Raw genomic sequence first — 19,116 nt, forward strand, 5'->3', positions numbered from 1 at the left:
TTCTTTTAATTTAAAAAAAAAAATTCATCCTGATTTTATTTTCTATCTTATTTGAAAATAAAATAGGCCAGGTGCGGTTTCTCACACCTGTAATCCCAACACTTTGGGAGGCCGAGGCAGATGGATCACTTGAGATCAGGAGTTTGAGACCAGCCTGGCCAACATGGCAAAACACTGTCTCTACTAAAAATACAAAAATTAGCCAGGCCTAGTGGCACACACCTGTAATCCCAGCTACTCGGGAGGCTGAGGCAGGAGAATCACTTGAAGCCAGGAGGTGGAGGTTGCAGTGAGTCAAGATCATGCTACTGCACTCCAGTCTGGGTAACACAGTGAGACTCCATCTTAAATAAATAAATAAATAAAGTAAACCATTGCTGATGACTCCAGGGTCAATCTGGAAAAATTAACAGTATTCCTTAACTCCATTTCTTTCTGCAGCCAAGCTTGATTCCTTGAATTACAGTTTTCTAAGAAAAAATAGTTTTTAATAATCTAAGGTAAATTTGTTTCAATTATTAGCAGCAGCATAATAAGGCTTTTGCACAAATGAATGTTATTAGCTAGAGTTCTTCAAAAAAGCATGAAGCATAATTTTTGCTAGGACTTCTTGAGAACTATTGGTAAAAAATGCTTTTAGATAATAAACAAATATAAATGTCAAAATATTTTTTAAAAAGTATAATTGGACGGGTGCTGGCTCACGCCTATAATCCCAGCACTCTAGGAGACCGAGGCCGAAGGATCACTTGAGCCAAGGAATTTGAGGCTGCAGTGATTCATGACTGCACCACTGCTTTCCAGCAGCCTGATGATAGAGTAGGACTCCATCTCTTTACATATGTATATCTTACTCTCTTGATGGGACAAGTTAGTAGCAATAATTTTTTTTTTTTTTCTGTTGTGATTTCAGTGTCTAACCAATGAAGGTGACCAGATGTGAAGGCATATCTATGACTACTCCTCTGTCCCTTGGGTGGATAAGACTTAGTTGGAATCCAACTAAAGATTTGGGCTGGTCTCTCCATCTTAATGTTGATGGGATTCAGGACACATAACCCCAAAATATTGCACCCTGATATTTGAGAAAACTGCAGAAGCAAGATTTCTCATACCTTCTTCTTACCCCTTCTCCCCTGAAGCAGGCCATAAAACCTAAGTGACTGTCCCCTGAAGTAGATCATAAAACCTTCATTCCATAGGTACCCTGTATCCTCACAGATACAGAGACACCAAGAAGAATCTGGACAAATAGGACTTGCTAAGTTCTCCAGTTTATTACCATTAGATTATGTCCTTTTGTCCTCTGATTATACTTCTGCATGAGACTATACATAAAAATACACAAGTTTTCCTGTTTCTTTTGTGTCTTCATTTCTGAAGATTCCTGTCATGTAAAACTTACGGTAAATAAATTTGTGTGCTTTTCTCAATAATCTGTCTTTTCTTATAGGTGCCTCATTTGTGAACCTAGTGATGTATGAAGAAAGAAAGCTCTTCTTCCCTACAGTGCTCTAAGAAAAGCTATTCCCAAAAGAATTGATCCATATTAGCTTTAGCTCGGGTTCTTAGAATTCCTCAAACTTGAGGCATTGATGATATAATCCAGGTGCCCTGACACTGTTGTTTTTCTGTTCATTCTGAAAATGGACTTCATGGAACTGATGTGCAGGGACATCAGACTGAGGCGAAGAGCTCCTAATTGCTCCCGTAATCAGAGTTTCTGAGTCCTCATTTCGATAGTGTACAGTCCTCATTTCAATAGTGTACAGGAGGAATTTGGGCATTTTTGCCATCAACCACAGGGTGTTTTTTTCTCTCTCTCTCTCTCTCTCTCTCTGTCTCTCTGTCTCTCTCTCTCTCTCTTATTCTGATTGCCAATGTTTAAAAATTGGAGCTTCATCTTATCTTGAAAAATCAGCTAGCCTACTTTATTCATTTACACTTCCTCGTCTGTTGGCATTTGAGTTGTGATAATGCCTAATTTACAAGATTGTTCTTGTGGAATTCGATGTGGAAAAATCTGACAAAAGCAGGCACTCAGTATATGTTTTCCCCTTTCTGAACACCACTAGTAATGAAGCTGCTACCTGCCAATGACCAAGGAGAGTGGCCAAGATGAAGAGCAAGGGAGTCATAGAAGAGGTGGCTGGAAAATAATCCCTTGGTCTGTTTTAGAAGTATAAAGGCATTAGGAAACAAAACTCTTAAAGAATTTATAAGAAAACTAAATGCACTTTAAGAAATTAAAAGGAGCAGTAGGAAACATCTCAGTTTGCTCTAAGTGAAATGTTTCAGGCTCTGAATGGTTCAACCAAGAACCTGAGCCCATTCCTGGGAAGCACCTGCCAAAAACTGACTGATTCTGGTCCCGGTCCCTGTCTTCGGGTGGCTGTGTAAACATCTTACCCCAATGTAAACATCTGCAGCTGGTAAATGTCTGGCGGTTTTCTCACTGCTCTCCAGGAGACTCAGCACTGCCCTGTTCCTTCCTAACCTGAGTCAGGACTAAGCAGAGAATCCTCCATCACAGCAGGCACTATCTGCCACAGTTCCTTTCCCTGATAGCTTCAAATTCTCTGCCTTTTGAAATAAGCCTATTTTTAACTGGAACAAATAATTGGCCAATCTCTACCTCAGGTGAAGAGGAGTGAAGCCTCTGCAAACACTTAGGAACAAACTGTAAAAACTGAAAGCAATTGTGTAACCTATTAAATAAGCTTGCTGGACTTTGTCCGTATGTATGAGTTAGGCAATTCTTTCAGCTAGTTTGAGTGACACGCTGACCAGTGAAGCGCAGTGAAGCAGTGGGAACCAGAATATCCAAAGAGTGGTTTGAAAGAGAAAGAAGCATTGTGGCTTTATATCCTCTGGGCCTGGGTTTCCTGAAGTCATCACACATAGAAGACAGAGAAAATGGCTGAGTTAAAGGTAAGAAACCAGCCGGCAAGTTTACTGTGCCTTCTTCAGCCAAAATTTATGGAAGCTTCTGAGAACTCCAGGGTATCAGAGTTGGAAAAGACTGGGAGAGGCCCTGGTTCAAACCCCTGTGTTCAGAGGCTTCACTGTGGTGTCTGGGCACGGCTGGGGCTGAAGAACAAGGAAAAGGTAACAAAGGAAAGAAATGAAGCTCTTAGTGGTCATCCCTTGCCTTTGTTTGTTTCAATTATTGTCTTGGAAATCTGTAGACATCCTAAGAGCTCCCCTCCACTACGGACACACGTTTATCACTATGTCTCTTTCCCACCACCTGCTCTGACACCTTCCCATTGCTGCAGCTTCATGGACCACTTCCGGTGACCAATTAGATATGCTTAATCTAGTTAATTGAGGCTCTGAATCAGCCATCAGCCCTTGGCCAGTAGAGAAGCCCTAGCACCTCCTGTAGGAAATCATTCCTTCTTTTTAGTAATGCACAATTGAAAAGCATGTGTGGGTTACATGCTGTTAGACGCTAGGCATTTTAACTATGAATTAACTCATAATCCTCAAAATAAATCTGGGGTGTAGAGAGAGGTTCTTGTTTCAATTAGAAAAGTAATGCTTGGAGAGACTATGATTTGCCCAAGGTCACTGCCAGTAGATGACTGGATTAGAACCAGGGTATGTTTGAATGCAAAGTCCAGGCTCAAAAAGGGGCCTCTGTGGCTCCTACTAGACTGGTTATCTTAAGGCAAGGAAAACAGAATATGTACCTAATATCTGAAGCCATGCCTAGTGCCCAGCCCAGGCTTACATCAATGCTCAACACATGCATGTGTAACTGAACAGAACTGCCCAGAACCTTGGCTCAGGCCTAGTGGGCCAGACCACCCCACAACAGACATCTTCCCAGAATGCAGGGTTTGAGAAGTGCCCTAATGCCCTCTAACTGTTGCTGAGTTTGAATAATCCATCAGTTAAAGGGAGATATTTCTGAGTTTGAAGAATCAAACACCTTCCTATTTGGTAGGAATCCTGAAAACACTCAACACCAGAGTAAGAGACTTTGGTTTTTTATCTTTATGCCTGACTAAAAGTTAACTCTCATTCTTTCATTCAGCAAATATTTTGTGCTAGTGCATGATACTGCAGATTAATATAGTAGAGGAACTGAGTCCGGGCTAGGAAGAGTGAAAAGAAACTTCCTAAAGGAGCCTGTACCTAAACTGAATCTTAAGAGAGAAGTAGGAACTGGCCAAGTGAAGAAGGATGGGGTCTGGAGGGAAGAGTGAGTGCAAAGGCACAGCACATACAGAATGCCTGCATGCTCTAGAATCCAAAACTGTGTCAGCCAAATTTGAGTTGATGGAAGGACAGCCAAATTGAGATACCTAGGTGGTGGTTGGATTTCAGGGGAGTGGGCAGGGCAAGGGGAATAGAACTGAGGGTCGTGATGTCAATGGTAGGAGTTGAAGTCTTGGAAGAAAGAGTAGATAGAAACTTTGTTTTCTGATGAACATTCTATGAGGAAGTTCAGCAGGGGTAGGAAACATCTTTACCTTTATAAATAAATTATATATAAAATCCTATCCTGCTGTCATGTTTAAGCAACTTATTATGCACAGCACCAGGACATCAATGTAAATTGCATGCCAGTCTTTGCTCTCAGTTTCAATGGCATTCTTCCCTGCCTGCTGTCTAATCTTTACAAGGAAAGGTTAACTCCAGAGGTCAGGAATCCGAGCACAGAAAACCAGATTGCATCATATTCATTCTACTCAGTAAACATTACATAATTTTTAAACTGTTTCTCATCTTTTATTTCTTCATTTTAATGAATATGTCAACACAAAGCCATAAATGAAATCACATTTACACAAAAGTACAACTAGGGGAAGAAAATTCAAAAGATACAATAATAAAATTAAATTTAAAATGAAATACCCTGTGTATCTGAGTAAGTTGCTTAGCTTCTCCCAACCTTGGTTTCCTCATTTCTGAAACGAAGAGCTTGCTTAACATTCAGGCTCTGGGCCCCACCACCAAATCCTTGATTCGCTGGCTCTGGGTTTGTATGTAACAAGCTTCTGGAGTGATTCTAATGATCAGCCAGAGACGGGGCCTGCTATTCTACACAACTGATTTCCTGTTGCTGCTATAAAAAATTACCACAAATTTATTGGCTTAAAACAGCACAAATTTATTATCTTGAAGTTGTGGAGGTCACAAGTCTGAAATCAGTTTCACTGGGGTAAAGTCGAGGTGTCAATGTGGCTGGTTTCTTCTGGAGACTCTATGAGAGATTGTGTTTCCTTGCCTTTTCCGTGGATTCTGTTTCCTCTTCTAGAGTCTACCCACATTCCTTGGTTTGTAGCCTCTTCCTCTGTCTTCAAAAAAATGTATCTCTCTGCTTTTGTAATCACGTCACCTTTTCTCCTCTTATAAGTCAAATCTCCCTTTGCCTCCCTCTTATAATGACACTCGTGATGACATTTAGGATACACCCAAATAATTAGGATATCTCCCCATCCAAACTCCTTAATCTTACATGCAAAAGTCTGTTTGGCTGGAAAAGGTAATATTCACAGGTTTCAGGGGTTAAGCCATACATATCTGTCAGAGCGAGCCATTATTCAGCCTACTGCAATAATCTGCAAGTTTTCTTTGCAATCTATGTTCTATGTTCCCATCAAGGTTAACTAGAAATATTAGACTCTTTTTCCACAGAAAAAAAAAATGTAGCAGTAGTTTCATCTCTCCCCTGACTTCTCTCTCTTTCCTTCATGCCCAGTAAGAGGAAGTGAGGTACACCATCTGTTCATCTCATCAGGTGTTACCTAGAGTCAGAGTCAGGAGAAAGCACCTCATAAAACTGCTCTGACAAGTAAACCATATCCTGGGGACCAGGTGAGAATTAAAAAGCTGTATACTGGTAAGCTGCCAAAGAACTGATGGTACTAAAGTCACATGGAGCTCAGAAATTTATTCTTGCATTTAGAAAGTATGCATATAATTCTCTTGAAAAGAAATGAAATCATATTTTTCTGTCGGATCAAATTATTCAGAAATCTGAACTATAGAAAACATACAAACACACTTGCTTAATGTTAGCTTTTAGTCTTATTTTGTACATAATACACTTTTACATAGGCACTGAACCAGCTGGAAATGAATGCTCGGATTTTCGCAACTGATAAAAGCAGAGTTCAGATTCTGTCCTTGAGCTCAATGTCTGGAGAAAGCAGCTGCGAATACTGCTTCCTTAATTCAGATGACTTTGGCAGTGAGGGACATGGCATTTTAAAGCTGTAATAAACTCATCTGTAATTTTTCTCTCAGGGAATCAGAAAAACCAATCGATTTGATAGTGACTCAGCAGTTTTCACCTTCCTCTTTAGCCAATGCACTGCAGCTAAGATTGAGAAACGGATTCAGAACTCACACCTCTTGGTGCTTGGTGGCTCCCTTCCAAACCACCAGCTGTTCTTTCTACTTTCTTTTCTATTTTTTAAAGCATGGTCTGAATCAAGGGCTTCAGAAACATATATACTAGCTCTTGTTGCAAACACATAACCCTGAACTCTCTTCTGAGGCAAGCAGTTACAAAGAATGGGAAAGGTTAATGAGTAAATCCACCGGTGCCTGCCAGAAAGCTCAGCTGTACTCCAGCCTTCCTTCCTCTCTTGCAGAGAGAAACAATGCAGCAGTTGAACAAAGCGAAGGCACTGTAATGCCCAGTGGCTTTAGTCATAGGCTAGTCTAAAATTCCATTTCACAGAATTGAAGATAATTTGGGGTTATTACCAATTCTCAGCAGCTCAAATTCAATCCCGTTGATGGTGAGCATGGGGTTCATTTTGAGAGAAGAAAATTGGATGCAGCGGAGAATCAGAATGCTGGATGGCCTCTGCCATTTCCCCAAAGATGTCATCCTAACTGCATGCTGCTGCTTTTAACAAATCAGTATATAGCTTAGTATTTTTTGTGATGACAAATTTTCAAGTATGCAAAATATTGAGTCTGAAGGCAAAAAGAATCATTTCACTTCCATTGCTTCCCAGGTCATAACATTCACATCTGATATTTCTTCCAAATATAGACTGTTGTTGGCCTGATCATCCATCACTCACACATCCAGGCTTGTTACATCTCCATTGCCGCTGAGAACTCTGGAGGGCCTACCCTTCACCTGCTTCCAACCTTCTTGTATCTCTTAAGGAGATATGTTCAGATGGTGGCATTTCACTCGCTGAGCAAGACTGCACTTTCATTATCCTGGGCTAAAATCAATTGATATTTAAGTTAGAGCAAAGAGGCTTCTAACCCTATTTACAGCAGCACACATACACTTACATTAGAATTGGGTTTAAGTGAAAAACTCAATCAATCAATAGATTTCCACTGATTACCTTCTATGAGCCAAGACTGCCATAGTCCCACCTTCATCCAGCTTCTAGGCTAGCAAAAGAGCCAGACAGTGCACAAGAACTCTCAAGTGTGTTGAGTGTTATAAGAGTAAGTTTCAGGGGCTCCCCGTGACTTACCTTGCTGAGAAACCTTTTAACTTTTGTTTCCTCTGGGTGTAAAGTGAACAGATGGCAATCAGAGTAGGTTTCATTGTGTCATTGTGAAAAGATTCTGGGCTGGCATGTCTCCTGAAGGCCACCCATATCTTTAAACTTTATTTTCATGCATTCACACAAATATAGATGTGTTCCATAGATGAGGCAGATAGCAGAGGTTTCTGCCTGCAGCAAGGCTAGTTTGGAGAGGGTTTTGCTGTCAGGGATTGGATCCACACATCTCTTCCTAGATGGTTTTTCTTTTTTTTCCAGAGTTTGAAAGGGAAATGGAGTCTCAAGTTCAGGGAGGTTACAGTGTAGACCCATAAATCAGCTAAGTACAGCTAAAGGAGAAGTCTATGCAATATCCAGCACTCTTCTGATTAATTGGAAGTCTTTAAAATTCACAGAAAGCATATTGTCTTCCCTAAATAATTCATATGTCAAGACACAGTGAAGATATTATACATGGAACGTCATATACAAACGTATGTCTATATAGAAATTCTTACTTTGTGGACTGCCAACTTTGTGAAATGCTCTTTAAATCCTACTAATGGTGGCATTTATGTCTTTGTCACATACAGTACATTTCTGGATTTGGGAATGAGTGTGCTTCAGAGGATCCTCGCTGCCCAGGTTCCCTGCCAGAAGGACAGGTACAAGCAAATAACGTGCTTAGAAGAGCTCTGAATCCTATTCCTGGATCACTAGCTTTCAGGCCAAAGTGCCTCCACCCACTGTGGCTCTTCCAATCTAGCCTGTGAACTGTCTAGGGGTTTCCCAAGTCATAGGGGCAATGAAGATACAGAGCAATGACCATACAAAGATTAAAATTGGATTGGTGGCACAGCAGCCAATCCAAACTAGTAAAATTAACTGTAGGGTTTCCAGTAGGATTCCCAAAATCCAGGGTTAAGGGGAATTCCTCGTATTCCCCTTGAACACCATGGATGTGACAATTATGAGAAAATAACAAGATGCTTTAACATGTGTGCACAAAGATGTTCATACTAGTGCTGGTTAGAAAAGCAACAACACAGTAAACAAAGTATTTTCAAAACTTTTTGAAGGTTGTATCATGGCATAAAAAATCCTCATGGTATAATGTTTTCTTAAAAAAAAAAAAGAAAAAAAAATGCGTGATTATTACAGGATTATAGGTATCATAGGGTCACAATTTTGGAAGATAAGAATGCAAGGAAAAATACCAACATGTTAACACTCGGTTATTTCTGATTGTGAGATAATGGGTGATATCATATAGTTTATACATTTTCTACAATAAGTATATATTACTTTTATAATCGGAGGGGCAAGTCACATCAAAAGTTGTTACAAGAAACATATTGGGTTGGACATGGTCTTGTGCAGTGGCTCAGAGCATCCCCATCCCCATACTGAGTTGGTTGCTGGGAAGGTGGGATGCTTTTCAGATGGGAGTAATATTGTTTATTGCATCCTTTATTTCAGAATAATCCTCAGGTCTGCCCCTACAATCTCTATGCTGAGCAGCTCTCAGGATCGGCTTTCACTTGTCCGCGGAGCACCAATAAGAGAAGGTACAAGGATTAGATGAATTCTGACCTGTAGACTGTGGGAACTATGACAGGGACTTTGTGCTGCCTCCTTCCCCTGGGCCACAGCCTCCCAGAGCTGCCCAAGATCCTGCTTCTTATAGGCTATGGTCTGGGTCATAGTCAGAAGAGAATGGACTTCCTGCCAGCTAGCACCAAGTGACTGGTGGAAGAAGGTGAAGGAAAACTGCACAGAGCCAGGAAAATACACATGTCCAGTTCCATTTACAAATTATCTCCTATACTCAGAAGAAAATATTCCTAGCATTTTGGCCTTCTTCTAAAGACCGTCCTGTTGAGTTTTGGCTTGGGGTTTACCTGTTTTGTTTTGTTTTTGTTTTGTTTCATAATGACAAAGTCACAATTATGAAAGATTCAGAGCAATATCTCTCTTAGCTGACTAGAGGTATGGTGTTTGCAAGAAAATGTTGGGTAATCCAAGCTTGGATAGTTAAAAAGTCATGTATTATGGCCCACTGTGGTTTGAATTAATAAGGTTTTTACTCTGGAATTTGCCTTTGCTAGAAACCAGCATATTCATTAACATAGTATGCCATGTTCCATGTTTGCTCTAATGCTATATCCAGGTCAATGAACATATCCCTTGATTAACTCATATAGGGCAGGTTGGATGCAGTATGTGTTATAGTTTTGGGAGGCAGTGAGTGTTGTGATTTAAACAAATGGTGTCTAATTATAGAAATTTTAGGCTAAGGCATTTGTGAAGAGGAATGCTGCTGATACCAGAGACTTGGGGAGAAGGGCTTGTGGTCTTGTACTGCTTAGCAGGGCAGCCTGGGTTTATCTCCACAGGTCCTTCTGAGAAGCAAATGAGATAGTAAGTACAAAACTATAATGGACCACACAAATGATAAAGATTGCACGGTTTAATCATGGCCACTCTGGAGGCAGGCCCCCTGAGTATAAATCCTGGCTCCTTTTCCAGCTGTGTGGCCTTAGGTAAATCATCTGCCCCCTTGGATCCTCTAGTTCTTCATTTGTAAAACAAAGATAATTATAGTACCTATTTCATAGCTGTGGTGAGGATTAAAAGAAAGGATGTGTGTAAAGCACATTATCTTAGCTTAGCAGATTGCCAGGTACATGGTTAGTGTTCAGTTAATGCTGGTTATTGTCATAATAACTATCATTAAGTATTGCCATCATAGCAGAATTTCTGCCTCATTTCCCGAGTATCTCTAGGAGGCTGTCAAGAGAACTGGGCATGATATATGGCAGGTGCTATGTTACAATGTCAGTATCAACAGTGCTTTTCTCTCAGTAGATATGTGAGTGGAAAGAGGAAGAGATAGAGAAAGTTTTCTATACATGTCAAAAATCAGGGGACAATTCCATCACTATTTAATTCTCTCTCTCTCTCTCTCTCTCTCTCTCTCTCTCTCTCTGTAAGCCCAAATAGACAGGGTAAGGTAAGCACACAGATAATTCTGTCCATTCTAATTTATGACAACCTGGCCTCTATGACTATGTTCTTGACTTTGTGGCCCATTCCCTAACAGGCCACCTGGTCTCCAGATTCTGCTGCCTGTCCCCATTATTCAGCAATATCTTCAGCCAGCAGGAGCTGAGCTTTGTTCCAGGAGGCTGAAAAGGAGCTATTGGCGTTTCATTAAGAAGCTGGCACTGTTCCCTGAATCAGAATTAAATCTCTGTTCAGGGCAATGTAGTGCTGCCTGGGGAGTTTTATAAACTCAGCTAAAAAATAAGGGACACTAGGTATGGCTCACCCATCTATTTAGAAGAACTCTTCAAAGATATCCACTAGAATTGTGTAGAAATGCTTTCCACTCAAAATCTCCAGTGGGAAGATGGGACCAGTCCCATCCAAAAGTAGGCCAGCCTGAAATTCTTAGTTACTACTCATCTGAACCACAGCATGCAGATCCACCACTAAACTATTAAAGAGTCTGTCTACCTACCTACCTACCTACCTACCTACCTACCTACCTACCTACCTATCAAGGATTAATTTTTATCAGATTAGCTAGCTGATTGATCCCTGGGTCTCGAAAAGGCAAGAGTAAGGAGAGAGGATTTGGAAAATGTGGACCGTGATAAAAATTCAGAAGATTAAGAGAAGAAAGGCAATTTAACAAATGTCTAGTAAGCCAGCACCTACTGTTTACCAGGCATTTTTAGTACACAAACTCTTTGAGTTCTCACAACAATCTTAGGAGACAAGGATGAAGAACATAAGGTTCAGGAAGTTTAGTAACTCTCCCAGGATCACACAGATGGTTCCAAGACATACACACATGCTCTGAACTCCATATACTGGGATCTAGAGAGGCTTAGTAAGACCGAGGTCTGAGGTCACATCATGAAGAGATGGAGGAATCAAATGGAAACTAAACAGATGTAGCCCATTTTCCCCCAGATGGCTCAATGTTGGGCCAGGCCAACTCAACCCACTGAGATAGACTATCCTTGGGTTTAAAAGGGCCAGAGCCTGTTGATTCAGGTCTGGTCTTCCATTGTCCTTCTGTATTTTGTCAGTGTAGTAGCCTCTGAAAGGACTTGGGTCCCTCTTAGTGAGTTTCAATGTCCCTTCCAACTTCTGGAAGGTTCTCATCCTGGTGTCCTTTAGGATTCCTTTACAGAGTCTTCTTCCCTTCCTGAAGCCTGAGATCTGGTCCTGGTAGAGAAGACACACTTTAAAAAGAAAAGAAAGAAAAACAAATAAAGGCATAAATGTACTACAATAAAACATGGACATACAGTCTTATAATTTTGGAGTACAGAGGCGTTAATTTATTTTTATTTTATTATAAGTTCTGGGATATAGGTGCAGGATGCACAGGTTGGTTACATAGGTAAGTATGTGCCACGGTGGTTTGCTGCACCTATCAACCCATCACCTAAGTATTAAGCCCAGCATACATTAGCCATTTTTTTATGCTCTCCCTCCCCCAACTCCTGCCCCAGTGTGTGTTATTTCCCTCCCTGTGTCCATGTGTTCTCATTGTTCAGCTCCCAATTATGAGTGAGAGCATATGGCATTTGGTTTTCTGTTCCTGCTTTAGTTCGCTGAGAATATTGGCTTCCAGTTCCATTCATGTCCCTGCAAAGGACATGATCTCATTCCTTTTTATGGCTGCATAGTATTCCATGGTGTATATGTACCACATTTTCTTTATCCAGTCTATCATTGATGGGCATTTGGGTTGATTCTATGTCTTTGCCATTGTGAATAGTGCTGCAATAAACATATGTGTGCATGTATCTTCATAACAGCATGTTTTATATTCCTTTGGGTATATACCCAATAATGGGATTGCTGGGTCAAATGGTATTTCTCATTGTAGGTCTTTGAGGAATCACCACACTGCCTTCCACAATGGTTGAACTAATTTACATTCCCACCAACAGTGTAAAAGCATTCTTATCTCTCCACAGCCTCTCCAGCATGTTTCTCTTATAAATTAGTATCAAAAAGACAAACCCAATAGAAAATGATAAAGGACTTTTACAAGTAATTCATAGAAAATCTATAGAGAGCCAATAACAAATGAATAGACTTGTTTTTTGGATATATTTTGTATTTTCTAACTCCTAATAAAGGAAATACAAAATAAAATAAGATACTGTTTTCACCTAAAACACTAAAATTTTAGCAATACTCCAGATTTGTGAAGATGTGGGTGACCAGGCACTCACACATTGTTAGTATGATAATAAAGTGTTAAAATGATCTGACAATTTTGCTTAGAAATGCATTGGATGTATCTGAAAGAATATGTAAGAAATGTATAAGAAAATCATTAAACTCTGATGCCTCTGAGGAATAGCCCTGAAGAAATTGAAGGAGGAAGGAGCCATTTACCTTTCAGGACTTTTTAAATTACTTGAATTATTTTTACCATTGGCATGTATTACTTTTATTATTTTAAAGGAGAAAATTGATTTATTATTTCAAAAATAACAACGATACCACCCATATTCTCTCAAGCTACATAGAACTCATTGTTCTTGCCTTCCAGAGCAAGGACTAGCATCCTATGAGACACATAAGCTAATGTTTCTCTATGGATTTTCCTACACAGATACCCGTCAAGGTACTTCCCCGCTTCCTTACGTTTTTAGAAAAGACAATTCTTCATTTTTTGGCAGCATGGAAATAAGCATGAGTCAAAGTCAATTTGAAACATGATGGGTGGAGTGAAAAGGTGAGAAGAGGCCAGGGCTGTGGGCAGCAGATGGCCATTAAAAAGTAATGCCATTAAAAAATTGCTTCACTGCTTCACACATTAGAGTCCACAGGTCGTTGTTGACTTGCGTGTCTTCCTGATGGTACTGCCTGAGTCATTCTGTGTATCACTTAAAACATTACTCTAAGGCTTGTATATCTTCTATGTTTTTCCCTCTAGCTGGCTGTATAGGATTCTACCTTCAGTTTCTCACAAGCCCTTTGAATCCATTGACGAAGGCCATGTCACTCACAACTGGGATGAAGTTGATCCTGATCCTAACCAGGTAACCTGGTCCTGTGAATTGAAGCATATCATGTACCCAAAGCCTTGACTAGAAATACCTAAATAGAATACCATGATCATTGAAAAAAATAGGTAGCTTTTTAAAGCATTATTTTAATAAATGCTAAAGTGTGTCTGTTTTCTGCTTAAACTTGGATGGTGTATTAGTCTATTCTCATGCTGCTATGGAGAAGTAACCAAGACTGGGTAATTTATAAAGGAAATATTTTTAATTGACTCACAGTTCTGCATGGCTGGGGAGGCCTCAAGAAACTTACAATCACGGCAGAAGGAGAAGCAGACACATTCTTCTTCACATGGCAGCAGGAGAGCGACGTGTTAAGCAAAAGGGGAAAAATCCCTTATAAAACCATCATATCTTGTGAGAACTCACTAGCGTGAGAACAGCATGAGGGTAACCATCCCCATGATTCAACTACCTCCCACCACGAAGTTCCCTCCCACAAAATGTGAGGATTATGGGAACTATAATTCAAGATGAGATTTGGGTAGGGACACAGCCAAACCATATGAGGTGGGAATTTTGGAACTGATTGATTGATTATGTATATACATATTGTTAAAAGAAAAACCTTAGACAAATCTAATTTAACAGAATTTAATTGGGTAAAGGCCAATTCACAAATTGTTCTACCTGAGCCAGGATAGGTTCTGAGAGACTCCAGCACAGATACTAGTAGAAGACGATTTATGAACAGAAAAAGGAAAGTGATATACGGAAAACAGAAATGAGGTACAGAAATAGCCAGATTGGCTGCAGCTCAGCATATGACTTTCTTGAACACAGCTTTAACAGTGTGTCACAATGATTGGCATAAGAGTAGGTTACACATCCAATTAGGTTATGGTTCACTACGCATGGAGAATCCTTTAGGCAGAACTTAAAATATGTAAGGAGGCAGATTTAGGATAAATTTGATTAACAGTCTGCGCGTGTGTGTGTGTGTGTGTGTGTGTGCATGTGCATGTGTGCACGTGCACACATAAGCTTGTAACTTTCTATCCTAATGGCATATAGATGGGCACAGGAGTAACTCGGACTTAGTAGAACTGCTCAGGTGAATTGGATGAGTGGAAATTATATAGGTTGGTCAAAATACCTACATGCTCATAGGTTTTTTTTTGTTAATCTAAACTTACCACGAAATACAGAAAACACATTCAATACTGATATCTTTGAAGAGAGGCCTTTGAAATCTGGCATAGGGGTGAGAGTCTTGCTGTCTGGGCTGAAATATGTAAGTCTATTGTGGTCACAGATCACTATCACAGTCTCTTCAGACCTAGGACTTCCATTCTTTTTCTAGGTGTTTCCTCTTTTTGGTCTAGTAATAGTGGGCTTTTTCTCTGCTTGCAGTGTATATAAGATAGAATGAGACAGAACCAGTACTATAGCAATGAGATAGACCCAGTGCTATAATGGACTGAGCTCTCTTTTTTTTTAACCTTCTGAGAACCCCAGCGTATTGCCTTTGTCCCTGAGTTTAGGTACATGTCGCTGATAATAGGTATGTAGGGCAGGAAAAAAAACAGATGTGGGTTTGCATCCCTGCCCCTCTACTTACTAGCTGTGTCTTAAGCTATGATGTTTCAACTGTAAAATGGGATGATAACATCTACCTTGCAGTGCTGTTGTGAAGATTATGAGAGAATAGGTGTGAACCTGCTTTGTACAATGCCTGGCATGTGACAGGCAAGAACCATGATTCTGATACAGCTGTTTATATTTACCTGAATTTACATTATTCAGGTAAATTTATTTCTTCATTTTATATTATGTTTTACTCTGAAGACTTCTTCTGCCCTCTTTCCCTCCCTCCTACTCTCTCTCTCTCTCTCTCTCCCTCCCTCTCTCCCTACCCCCACTTTCCACAGCCCAAGGAAATCTCCTGCTTCTCCTTTGTTTACCAAGACATTTTGTCTATACCTGCAAATATCCCTCCCCTAAGTGCTTAGACTTTTTATAAGACAAAAGTCAAAATAATTTATAGACACCTTTGGTTTCCTGCCCAGTTCTCTCTCGTCTTAATTATGGAAATCTCAGCAAAGTAAGCATCTGCTTGAATGCTACCACCCCTCTCTACCAGGGACAGGAAGGGAGGGAGGCATTTAGGGTGGAAAAATGTGAATTGGTATTTAAAATATTGTCTACCTCATAGCCACTTTGAAACTAAGGTATTTAGTCTAAATAATTGACCCTTAAACTTGCATGAAGTTTAATGCATAAAGCAGACATCCTCCCTGGTCCCTAGCTGGCCTATATATTGCCTACAAGCACATTGCAAAATGCAGCCCCTATTCTAACCCCCAATCCCTCACACTCAGTTCCCCACACAAAGGGACACAGGCTAGGCATTCAGCTCCTCCCTTTCCCCTTCAGTCGGACAAGGCCCTTGTGCAGGGCACAGCTTGCACAGCCAACCTGGGGACCCTGACTTCACCTCATTCTTGAGTCTCATGTGGGTTCAAGTAATATGGGTATAGTAATTATGTATATGAAGTTAACTGAATGAGGGATTATAAGAAAAGTCCATGGGCAGATTTGGAGAATTTAAATTATTGTTTATTTATAATAATAAATAAGTATTTATTATTATTTTGCTTCAAGATAGCAATCAAATCACTAGTAGTTAACAGGGTAGGCTAGGGAGTTCCAGGGCTCCTGCCTGCTCACGTCGATCACAACAATTGTCTAAGCCTCTCAACCTTAATAAATCTTCATAGACTTGTTTGTAGTTGTGTGGACAACAGTGGAGCCACACTTCTTTTATATAGTTTCATTTGGGTGGGGGATTAGGTTTTAAACCTAACCTTTAAGGAAAATGTGTAATGTGACTCTGCTTTGAATGTGATGTGTAATATGCTCAGTTATATACCTTTATTATATATTATTATTTCCTTGACTATCATTGCCACATTTTATTTAACATGAATATACCCTTTCATAGGAATTATTTTGGAGTTTGGGTGACATATCCAGGGAAGATAACCTTGTTCTAAGAGAATTTTTCTAGCTTTGTCTTTTTTTTTTTTTTTTTTTTTTTTTTTTTTTTTTTGAGACAAGAGTCTCACTCTGTTGCTCAGGCTGGAGTATAATGGTGTGATCACAGCTCACTACAGCCTTGACTTCCCAGGCTCAGATGATCCTCCTACCTCAGCCTCCCGAGTAGCTGGGAGTACAGGTGTGCACCACAATGGCCGGCTAATTTTTTGTATTTTTGGTAGAGACAGGGTTTCACCATGTTGCTCAGGCTGGTCTCGAACTCCTGGACTCAAGCGATCTGCCTGCCTGAGCCTCCCAACGTGCTGGAATTACAGGTATGAACAACTGCTCCCAGCTTAGCTTTGTCTGGTTATATCAGTAACATATACTTATAAAAACTCAAAAATATTGGAGAAATTAATGAAATATTACTGGAAGTCTCCCATGATAAGTGAGAGTCACGTATATAAGTTGTACATGTCAATTCATTATTTCATAAATAGTTGACACACGTTTTGACAAGAAGTCTGAAGCAACTGGATTAAAAAGCTTGAATTAACACAGAGGCATCAAAATAGCTGTATCAGGGCAGGCATGGTGGCTCATGCCTGTAATCCCAGCACTTTGGGAGGCCGAGGCAGGTGGATCACCTGAGATTGGGAGTTTGAGACCAGTCTCACCTGAGATCAGGAGTTCGAGACCAGCCTGACCAACTTGGAGAAACCCCACCTCTACTAAAAATACAAAATTAGCCAGGCGTGGTGGCACATGCCAGAAATCCCAACTGCTCAGGAGGCTGAGGCAGGAGAATCACTTGAACCCAGGAGGCGGAGGTTGTGGGGAGCCCAGATTGCGCCATTGGACTCCAGCCTGGGCAATAAGAGCAAAACTCCGTCTCAAAATAATAATAACAATAATAATAATAGCTGTATTAGAAGTTTCTGCTTGTTTTCTAGTAGACCCTCAGCCCATATTTTTTCCCCTTCTCCCCGCTTCCCATGTTTCTCATCCTAACCTATGGTTAGAATGGCTTTGCTTTTGTCCTTGAGCTTGTTGCCTTTCTCCTGTTTTGAATTCCCTGAACACTTTCTGTATGGTAGCCACCCAATGAATTTCTTCTCCAATATCTTCCCTGTTGCTTTGAGATCTTGTCTTCACACACACTGGGAGAGATGTGCCTCAGAATTCAATAGTGTCTCGGTGTCTCTGTGAACACTGGCTCCATCCAGGTAGCCGTTTATGATCTTTCCGACTTGTACCTCTGTCACCTGCCAACTACTTCTCTTTCCCTGATAAACCCTGGCTGTTCTTGCAAAATCTCCCCTTTTGTCTTTTCATTTATCTTCTTTACACATTAATATCTCTTTTCGATTTTATACTTCATTATTTAACCACAGCATTTTGCATTCATCACTTTCTCCCTCATAACCTCCTCCAAATATGTACTCCAGACTTTCAGCAAGAAAGGCTGAGAAAATTATATTTAGGTACCCCTCTGACAGTCCTTCCCAGCTGAAGCCTGTGTGATAGGCATGTCTTCAGCTGTCATAGACCAAATCCAATATTGCATCAGCTTCACCAAATATCCACATTAGTCATCTCTGGGAATTTGAAGACCTGAGAATTGCCTGATGTTTCCTCGTGTGTAACGTTTAGTCCCAAAGACAGCATCATGCGATATGCTGTCATCACTGTCATCCTTGATAACCTCTCAGGAAGACTGGGGGCTGCTCCCCCTAAAGCCTTCATTTTCTTTAGCGTATATTTAATCAGTTATCCCAGAATTTATGTAGCCTCTTTTTGAGTGTATTTAAATTCAGCCTGAGGACATAAATTCAATTCATTACTGTCTCACATAGGAAGTATACCTAAGTTTATGTGTCTGCCTCTAATTTCTGACGTCTCAGAATTTAATGAACTAATCTACATCCATTTTAACCATGATTTTACAGATTTCAGATGGAATTCCTGAATTAGCATTTCTCTTTAAGGGTCCTTTAAAATTTACTTTTCTTTATTTGATCTCTAACCTCTTGACTGTTGAAAAATCAAGATTATTGACTCAGTTGAGACTCAGCTGAGAAAATTACCTCTTGGTTCTTAACCAGTATAATTTGGACTAAGTAGAAATACCTCAAAGCTAACTAAAGAACATATCATAAAATGCCTTCCATCTCCATTACATGCAAATTATAAAAAAATGTTTCAAAACAATACACCCTTACAGGGTATTTGCTGTCTAATTTGTCAAACTTTCCAGGTTTTGCCATCCTGAAATCCCCTTACCTCCATGAATGTCTTGGATTTTCCTGCCTCTCTTGCCCAAGTCTCTCCTATTCCCAGCCTGACTCCTTGAGAAATAATCTAAACCCACGTATCACTTCCATTCACTCTTTAACCCTATGCAATTCAGCCTGCCCAGATGACTGTATTGAAAATATTTATACCCTCTTTACACAATAGTGCATCACTCTCTAATTAATACATATTTTTATTTAAAACTTACATAAAAGTGTCAATGCCCAGTAATTCCACTAACACAGAGTTAACAACTTCTA

At 40.1% G+C, this 19,116-nt stretch overlaps 1 protein-coding gene across 4 annotated transcripts in view; it reads left to right on the forward strand.

The window, feature by feature from the left end:
• Positions 1–1,439: 1,439 nt before the first annotated feature.
• HGD (homogentisate 1,2-dioxygenase) overlaps positions 1,440–19,116 on the forward strand; it is a 55,299-nt gene continuing 37,622 nt past the window's right edge. The window contains exons 1-4 of one of the 4 annotated variants that reach the window (XM_017891293.1): positions 1,440–2,931; positions 8,072–8,143; positions 8,958–9,046; positions 13,450–13,555. In XM_017891293.1, coding sequence (XP_017746782.1) covers positions 2,917–2,931; positions 8,072–8,143; positions 8,958–9,046; positions 13,450–13,555 — 282 coding nt within the window. In that variant the 5' untranslated portion in view covers positions 1,440–2,916. Of the gene's footprint in view, positions 2,932–7,130; positions 7,973–8,071; positions 8,144–8,957; positions 9,047–13,449; positions 13,556–19,116 lie in introns of those variants that run through there. The other 3 variants (XM_017891285.1, XM_017891280.1, XM_017891271.1) reach the window with 3 other exon arrangements.

Source organism: Rhinopithecus bieti, unplaced genomic scaffold, assembly GCF_001698545.2.
Source record: "Rhinopithecus bieti isolate Rb0 unplaced genomic scaffold, ASM169854v2 scaffold_759, whole genome shotgun sequence".
In the NCBI taxonomy this organism is placed as follows: domain Eukaryota; kingdom Metazoa; phylum Chordata; class Mammalia; order Primates; family Cercopithecidae; genus Rhinopithecus; species Rhinopithecus bieti.